Raw genomic sequence first — 8,951 nt, forward strand, 5'->3', positions numbered from 1 at the left:
CTGCCATCAAATGGACACAATTTTACTTTAATTTATCATTCGCAATCCTAACTTTAAAATTAAAACTGAACACGATATCTAGCTTTGTCTGGAGAGCCAGTTATTACAGTTAAATAGTTACAAGATTTTCTATCATTGTAAAATATATACTGTAGGTCATTATAGCTGTAAAGAAAGGCAATAAACAGTTACAGCTTTCTTACAGAACTATGGTAATGGTATTATCTTATTTTATTGCAGTGTCATGGCAGATGTGGGTGGGAGGGAGGAAGACATCATGTTCTCTCTACACCACACCAACAGAGATGTTAGCCATACCACTTGGGAGGATGGGTTAGAATTAAGATGGGAAGTAGTCGGCAGAAAGGGAGAGATGAACCAACTGTATGGCTGATGAAGGAGAACAACACTCCTCATTGGAGGATATCATTCACATGACCAGGTATTTACCAGAGGACATGGTGGGGTTCCACTTGTCACTGGACTGCATTATAGCTGTCTATCAATAGAACACAATAAGTATAATATCAGTCAAAAACATTGCTGGAGAAGAGAAGACAGTCAGAAGAAAACTTTTCAACAAACCAGAGGACTGTTAATGGTTGATGATCCAAGAGTAGGAGAAAAGCAATTATGTTAAGTAGAGAGCTTAAACCTTAGAGATACCTTCCGTCTGTATTGCTCGCCACTTTTAGAACAAAGAATAGGGCACTATTTTGGGGTAGGTGCATCAATTGATGCGAGGTGTGCAGCAGACAGGCAAATTGTCAATTTCCCGATTTACCGTGTTTTTCCCTGCCTGCATGTGTTTTGTATATTAGGGAGTCAGTTGAAAAGGAAATGCGAGCACTTTTACTGGGTGCTCGGTTCAGAATTCAGATTGCCAGCGCATTTCATGTTCATGTTCCTTTTAGGATATTTTATTTTCAGGCACGGACAGCACAACAAACAAGGTTTCTTACCACCCTCGCTTTATTTTGGAGAGATATTGTAGCCATTCGCCAATGTGGAAGGAGAGGATTGTGTGACATTTGCAAATCAGCAGCACACTGCATAACCTCTTGACACCCATCTGTATACTGTTAACCCTTCCCTTCCAAGATACAGTAGCTAAGTTTGAGGAAAAGTTGTTTTTGTCACAAGACTGCCAGGAAATGAGCAAATACTTTATTTTTCTATATTGTGTCTCTGACGTGTGCGCTTTTGCTCGTGTGTGTGTGCCAATAGCACTCTTTTTTTTTTTTTTTTTTAGATATTCTTTTGCGGCTTACGCCTTTTATTGTTTTTTTTTGAAGGGACAGACAGTAAGTTGGCTGACAGGAAACGGGAGAGAGATGGGGGAAGACATGCAGTAAAGGCCGTGTCGGGCTCGGGAGTCGAACCCGCGGCACACTGCGACTGGATTACCAGTCGGGTGCCCAGACGGTTACGCCACCGCCTGGGCCACCAATAGCACTCTTACAGGTCGATTTTGAAGGTGCAGTTTACCAGGTCGTGATACATAAATTGGCCTCGCTCTGCGCACATTCGTATTATGAAAGGCATATCGGCCCGTGTTGAACGCACTCGGCCCGTGTTGAACGCACACACATTTGGCATACCGCGTCCCTGAATATTTTAGCATTGTGGGAGTGTCCATATGTTAATTATTCTCGCTTTGCGCAATTTGCTATTAAGCCCCTTGACCTAAAGACACTCAGCGCATAACGATTAGACGTGGGTCTGACCACCTCATAAACGCAAAAAGCACTGTTTGATTTGACACTTGAGCGGCTCTGGAAGGCTGGTAGAGTGTTGCCATGTCTGTTTATTATAAGCGGCTTATTTTTCTGTAAAGTTGCTTTGTGTGGTTGCTTTTCTTGTTTCTAAAGTGGTTATTTGGGCTTTTCTCCTAATGTTGTTTAAACCAGTGATCGTCACACAGCACATTCCCATGTCAAGGATCCCCAGATGAATGCATTTGCCCAACTAAGGACAGCTAATCCAAAAATTAAATAAAAAGATTACTTTTGAAAATAGCAGATCTATACCAGCTCACAATGCATCACATTCATTCATTAAAACTATGAACTCTGACTGCAGGGGGATATATAATGATCATTATAACAATGTGCAAGAACATATTTAAAAAGAAGGAAGAACTTTATATTTGTGGACAATCAAAATATGTTTTTTTATTTTAATGTGGTGTCATTCAAATTAATCTGGATATGGCAGACTCACTATTTAGAAAATAAAAACATGGCACTTCATTTAAAATAGGTTACAGACCCCTGTTATATGCGCTTATTTTTATAGACCTATTTACTTGTTTCTATGAGACATGGCAGCTTTGCGTCTTTTAAAAAAAAATGTTGAGATTAGAAACGGCCATAATTCTTTCATTTCTCAACCTTAAAAATAAATAAAAACATCTCCATAATCCGTGGGAAATGTGCTTTCATATGCTGTATCACACCCGATTCAAGTCTTCTTCAATAAAATGCTACGAGCGAACTCAGCGAAGACCATACCATGGGGCCACAGCATTACGCAGCACGCATTCAACTCATTCCTTCGTCGTGACTTGAATGAAATAAAATATAATAAACGTTATTTTACTGGTGTTTTTCAATAGAAACAAATAAAGAGCGTGTGTAGGCTACTGTGTGCAAGTGCAACAGTGCATATACATGCATGCACTAGGCTATATTTCTTCCGTGTCGGGATGGTGATTGAGCTCTTCAAGTTCACAGCCCGTTTGGTCTTTCATAAAAAAACGTTGATATTAGCCTATAAACACTCATGGTTCTCTCATTTCTCAACCGTTTTATTAAATGTAAAAATCTCCATATTCCTTATGAATATCTTGCTTTCATTCGCTGTATGGTACATGGTTCTATCGTTATCGAATTAATTAATTACGCATGGATTGGCAATTTGCCAATATGCTGCTATCTACTCGCAATTCCATTCCGATCTGAAAGGTGGGTCTGTTCTTTTGAGGCATAAAGGTGACAGCATGCAGTGCAATAGGAATAATTAACCCAAATGTGACAAAGGCATGTCATGTCTTCTATGGTGCCAGCCTGAAGAAATGTCATACCACGACCCCCAAAGTGCGCATTCCGTATGTGACATCAGCTGACTGGTAAAGAGAATAGTACGGACATGTTGATTGGGTACGTCTCAAACACGCCTTAAACACACCCATGACTAATTCAAGGCCGTTTTGCGCACTCCGCGGGGTGTCAAAAGCGCTTCTTAACATGCCCAAAATTGCAATATGACATACTACACGCCCCCAGATCATAATACTGTAATTAGATTAGTAATATAGAAGTAAGTAACATAGAAGTCCTAAATCGACCCCTTAAGGTGGTTGCACACCGGCCACGTTTTTCCGATGGAGAAACGCAGCTAAAAATCCGAATTCGCATCCGATTCGTGCCCGGTGTTACTGTTCCCTGGTGCCTGCCGCAAATAAATAATGTGGGAAACCCAAACGGTCAGGATTGTAGGTCTATTTCTGGTGTGTCCCCGTTCTCAAAGCAGCGCTATTAGTTTTGATTTGACTGGGAACAGTGACATCCTCTTTAATCTTGTTATTTTGTGTGTATAGGCAGCCTACGGTTCATTCTTACAGTGTGGCTCTAGTTGGTCTGTCTGTATGTGTGTCCGGAGCTAATCTCACAAACCACTCGACCGATCAGTGCCAAATGTCTTGTGCACATTGGCAGTAGGCCACAGAAGTACCTCCACTATTTATTTATTTCTTATACTTTGATTGGACATCAAAGGGGCTCTGATCCGGCTGAAGCCTTTCCCAAATTTAGAGTCATACTTCATAGATATGTCATAGATGCCTGACATCATAGATCCTTGACATCACAGACAGGCTGGTTCATTGAAACCACGCCCTTCACATAATATGGAAGTGCAAATCACAAGTAGGCAGCTCGACAGAGTGCATTTCTAGTTCAAATATTTTTTGATATTTGGTATTTAGCAATTTTGTGAAGATAAAAGAAAAAGAGGGGATTAATTACTTAGTTTAAAATAATGTCAATGTATTTTAAATAGTTAGGCCTACTGTATATCGATTTCAAATCATTGAATCGTATCGTATCGCCATAATTAACCAATATCGTCCATGTATCGCATGATTCGCATCGTCAACCATATATCGGGATACGTATCGTATCGCTGTTAAAATGTTTCATACACCCCTACTGAATACTGCCCTCGCTGCTCTTTCCTTTTATTAGAGGTCTGCTACAGATACAGGACTTAGTGTTTAGAGTTTAGGATGCATACAGTACTTTAGACTCTCAGATGTAATTATTCCAGATCTTACTTTGTGCCTTCTTCCACTACACCCTCAGCATCTTGCAGTTTTCCTTCCTCCTCCATCTTCTCCTCTGAAATGAGGTCCTGTTTCTTGTGTCGACGGAGACACTTCACTACGACCATGGAGAGAATCAGAAGCGCCAAAGCCCCTCCCACGGATGCTCCAATTGCCACGGCAATGGTTGAATCCCGTGGAGGGGGTACTGTATACAGATGAGAGAGAGAGTAAGAGAGAGAGAGAGAGAGAGAGAGAGAGAGAGAGAGAGTTAAATATTAAATATTTCTGGAGATGGAGACAACTGAAGTGCTGATAAAAGCTGTCGTGGGCTAAACAGAGTGGAAATAAATGTCTGCTGACTTATCCTTTGGTACGCATGTGTGTGTGTGTGTGTGTGTGTGTGTGTGTGTGTGTGTGTGTGTGAGAAGCAGGGAGATTGTAAGAGTTCAACCCCTAAGTTGGTCATCAATAAGTTAACAGCTGACTCATCACCAGTCGGTCTGCAGCTGTACAAACAAACACACACAGTGAAATCCTCAATGTCATTTTAACTCACTGTCTCTGAGTTACAAACACATTCCATTATCACTGACGATTTTACCTACTACATGCACACAATTTACGTTTTATGTGACTACCGTATTTCATGCAATGTTGTTGCTTCAGTAACACACTGACGAGGAAAATGGAAATGAGAGGAGGTATGACATCATGCAACAAACCAATGTTGTTCACATACAGTAAGCCTTTTAATTGTTGCGACCATAGGTCGTAGTTTACTATGAAAACCTGCGTTTCATGTCAGTAGGTCATTCCTCGTGACATGCTCCATATATGGCCTTCTCCATACAGTATATGAAGATCACGACACTGACCTAATCAAACCCTGGATAGCCATACATGGAGAAGATCACCTAGATCTGCATATATGGAACCGGCCAGCAACATACATCTGACATCACGGACACATGTTCACATGTTCAACACTACCAATATGAGAAAAATAGCCCCATGTCTATCTGACCACTACACCATTTTATTTGACGCCGCTCTCCGTCTCCCTTTATCAAAACCTCATCTCCCAGCTCGCCGCTCACGTTACTGTAACTCTCAAACCGTCACACTATTTTTAGAGGCTCTCATTGCTGCCCCAAACACCCGTATCATTGAGGCCTCGCCATCACAAATGACCACTGAGGAACTTACTGCCCTATTCAACTCCACTTGTGCCACCATTTTAGACATTGTTGCTCCCATAAAAGAAAAAAAATCTAAGCCCAAATGCTCCCCCTGGCTTAACGATACCACCAGAGCCCTAAGAAGGGAATGTAGAAAGTCGGAGAGGAGATGGAAATGTGACAAGCTCCAGATCTCCTTCGACCTAATGAAAAATAACCTCCTCAAATATCAGGAAGCTATAAATGCAGCTCGTACAACTTACTTCTCAAACCTCATCTCCAATAATTCCCATAATCCACAGATCCTATTTAAAACCATTAACTCTGTCATCCACCCTCCCCCCAGCACTAACCTGGACATTTCCACTGCGAAATGCAATGAGTTTCTTACATTTTTTATCTCCAAAGTCAACAACATTAGACAGAATATACCCCCACCCACATCTGACCTATTGACCCATCAGTCTGTACATTACACAGCTTCCTTCCCATCACACTCCCCACCATTATCAAGATCATCTCTACCATGAAACCTGCCACCTGCCAACTAGACATTGTCCCCTCTGCCCTCCTAAAAGAGGTCGCTGAGACTGCTGGTCCTAGTATCCTCGCAATTTTTTTTTTTTTTTTTTTTATCCCACGATTTTTGTAACCCATTTTTTACCCCTGTGTCAATCATCTAATGTGATCCTGGGCTCTACACACCCTCCGCCAACCTGGGGAGAGCAACGGACTTAACTCATGCTTCCTTCATGCTTGAGTGTCCAAGTTGCTCCTTTACACCTGACACGGGGGAGTTTCCCTGGTTGGACGTAGCGCATGGAAGGAACACGTTATTCCAACCAGTTCCTTTCCCCTCCATCAGGCGCCCCGGCTGGCCAGGGGGAGGCAGTTTAGAGACCAGGATTACTGCATGTTTTTGTGAGGGTACCTACCCTAGGGGACACGGGGAGAACATGCAAACTCCACACAGAAAGGCCCTTTCGCCAACCCCGCCTTCGGGTATGGGCACTGATGACGCGGAGGAGGAAACACGCCGCCAGCACCCACAGCGCCCCGAGCGGGAATCGAACCCAGGACCTTCTAGCTGTGAGGTGACAGCACTACCAACTGTGCCACCGTGCCCCTATATCCTCGCAATTATTAACAGCTCCTTGGTCACTGGCACAGTTCCGACCTGCTTTAAGCACGCAATAGTTCAACTAGGGCTGGGTGCAATAACCGCAATACCGCCATACCGCCGGTATGTAACGCATACCGCGGTATCGGGTTCATTACCGCGGTTTTTTTTTAAATAATTTTTGTGAAAAAAAGTGTATCATAATAAACAGTGACGCTCAGTCAGTCTAATCATGCCAGCAACACAACAACACCAGAGGGAGTTCAAAAAACCATGTGCAACCCAGATTCGTCACAAACAAGGATTGATTGATTGATTGATTGATTAAAATATTTATTAACAGTTTGCAGAATTACACTACATTTCAAGCACAACTCAATACAAAGACTGTTAACTGTGAGTGGACACTTGTTTACAAGAGGGTCCACCTAAATTCATTTCACTCCTATGCCACAAAAATGTGGAACGCCCTACCAACTGTCATTAAGATGTAAATCCCACCCACCCCTTTCCTGTATACGTTTTCCCCCTTTTTACCTCCTTTATGATGATTTCCTGTTTTTGGCTTTATAGAAGTGCATAGTGTACAAAATGATACGATGAATTGAAAATGGTGGACCCTCTTGTAAACAAGTGTAATGCTTTATGGCAGGGGTATTCAATTAGATTAGGCCTCCTATGTGACACAGACCGAGTAGAAAGAAACGTGCTATTTTATCATGACTATTAGTGAGGACCTATTATATGAAGATAGGTTCAAAAGTGGTCCTTTAATGATTACCGTCATTATGGTAATCTCACAATTAATATCGCACACACCATACCTGTAACTTTTATTAGCCCTCTTATTATTCCCCCCCCCCATAACCGCCATACCGGCGGTATGGGGGGCGGCAATAACCGCGGTAATAAAAATCCCATACCGCCCCAGCCCTAAGTTCAACCCCTCCTGAAAAAACCCAACTCAGACCTCTCCCTGCCCAATAATTACAGACCCATCTCCAAATTATCATTCATGTCCAAAATACTCAAAAAAGTAATTCTCACTCAGCTAATGCCATATCTCCAGCAAAACAATATTATGGAAAAATTTCTCCCTTTTGACTGATACCTGTCCATTCAAACTGTAGACAGGCCCATCCCAAAGTCATTAGCGCAGCCGTGCCCGACAGAGATCTCAACAGGACCGAAAATTAAGGCCCGGCCCTACCTGGGCCCAAAATGGGCTGCCCCGAGGCCCCGCCTGGCCTTACTAATTTGCACACATTTTACCAGGGTTCAAGGGTTGGATTGGGCGTAAGTCCCTGCGACATACTAGTCATGTCCAGGGGGTGTACTTGTACATCAAGCTGTCTCATGCTACAGAACCAGGAGATAGGCTCCTGCCCTATTGGCCTCATGGCTCAGCAAGGTTTACTTACTTTATGCCCTACCCGCCGGAAAACGTCAATTTAAAAAAAGGAAGAGAAAATAAAGGTCCATACTGTATATGGGCATTCCCAGACATGTCTTACTGGTATTAAATACACCAGACAATAATATGTCCTGTCCAGTGAATACTTTTCTGACAAGCTCTGGTTATGTTGTTGGCCTTGAAAGTAGGGCTTATGTGCCAAATTGTGGCAAATGCTAATGCTGGCTCATGCTAATAATATTAATAATAAATATAGCTGCAAGCAGCGATAAGGCGGGACCAAGAAGGAAGGCAATAAGCAATAAGAACAATATGCACAATAAGTCAGGGCTTGACAGTTGACATTAAGGCTGCTTGTCCGGGACAAGTAATACATCTTGAAATTAATGCATCGAAATTTGACAAGTGACTCTTGGTTTCACTGTGATTTTTTCTGTTTCCAATATTGGTAATAGCCCAAATACACAGCAATAGATTGGTCCTATCAGTTAGCAGACTGACCATGTCGGCATTTAAACTTGTAGCAATGCATTTGTACTACTGCGTTTGTACTCACCCAGTAATTAATTCCTAAGATTTGGAGTCAGATATTGTGCTCTAGTTTCATATCAATTTGAAAGTGTTTTTAAGTCAAATATTGTCACTTTTACACAAGGAAAACCTGGACTGAAAATATGAAAACTTCCTTTGGGAACAGTTGATGTTTGGGAAGCACAATCGTATGGGGCACACAATTGACAGGTGGTAATTGATGTGAGGCCAGTGTGTAGCCATTTGCATGATAAAATCTGTACGAAATCTGCCTCATGGTGGTGCAGTCCGTTCTGGAAATTTTGGGCAGAGATTCGGAATTAGCATCCAGGGACTCAGGGAGGGTGTGCACAGTTTGGCATTATCATGTGGAGTAGATTA

At 42.3% G+C, this 8,951-nt stretch overlaps 1 protein-coding gene across 1 annotated transcript in view; it reads right to left on the reverse strand.

Annotated features, from left to right (window-relative positions):
• Positions 1–4,332: 4,332 nt before the first annotated feature.
• scn2b (sodium channel, voltage-gated, type II, beta) overlaps positions 4,333–8,951 on the reverse strand; it is a gene marked incomplete at both ends in the record, with an annotated part of 6,202 nt that continues 1,583 nt past the window's right edge. The window contains one exon of the mRNA XM_083773371.1: positions 4,333–4,532. Within this exon, the coding sequence (XP_083629497.1) occupies positions 4,333–4,532 (200 nt within the window). The remainder of the gene's footprint in view (positions 4,533–8,951) is intronic.

Source organism: Protomyctophum parallelum (assembly GCF_964188405.1).
Source record: "Protomyctophum parallelum genome assembly, chromosome: 9".
Lineage (NCBI taxonomy): Eukaryota > Metazoa > Chordata > Actinopteri > Myctophiformes > Myctophidae > Protomyctophum > Protomyctophum parallelum.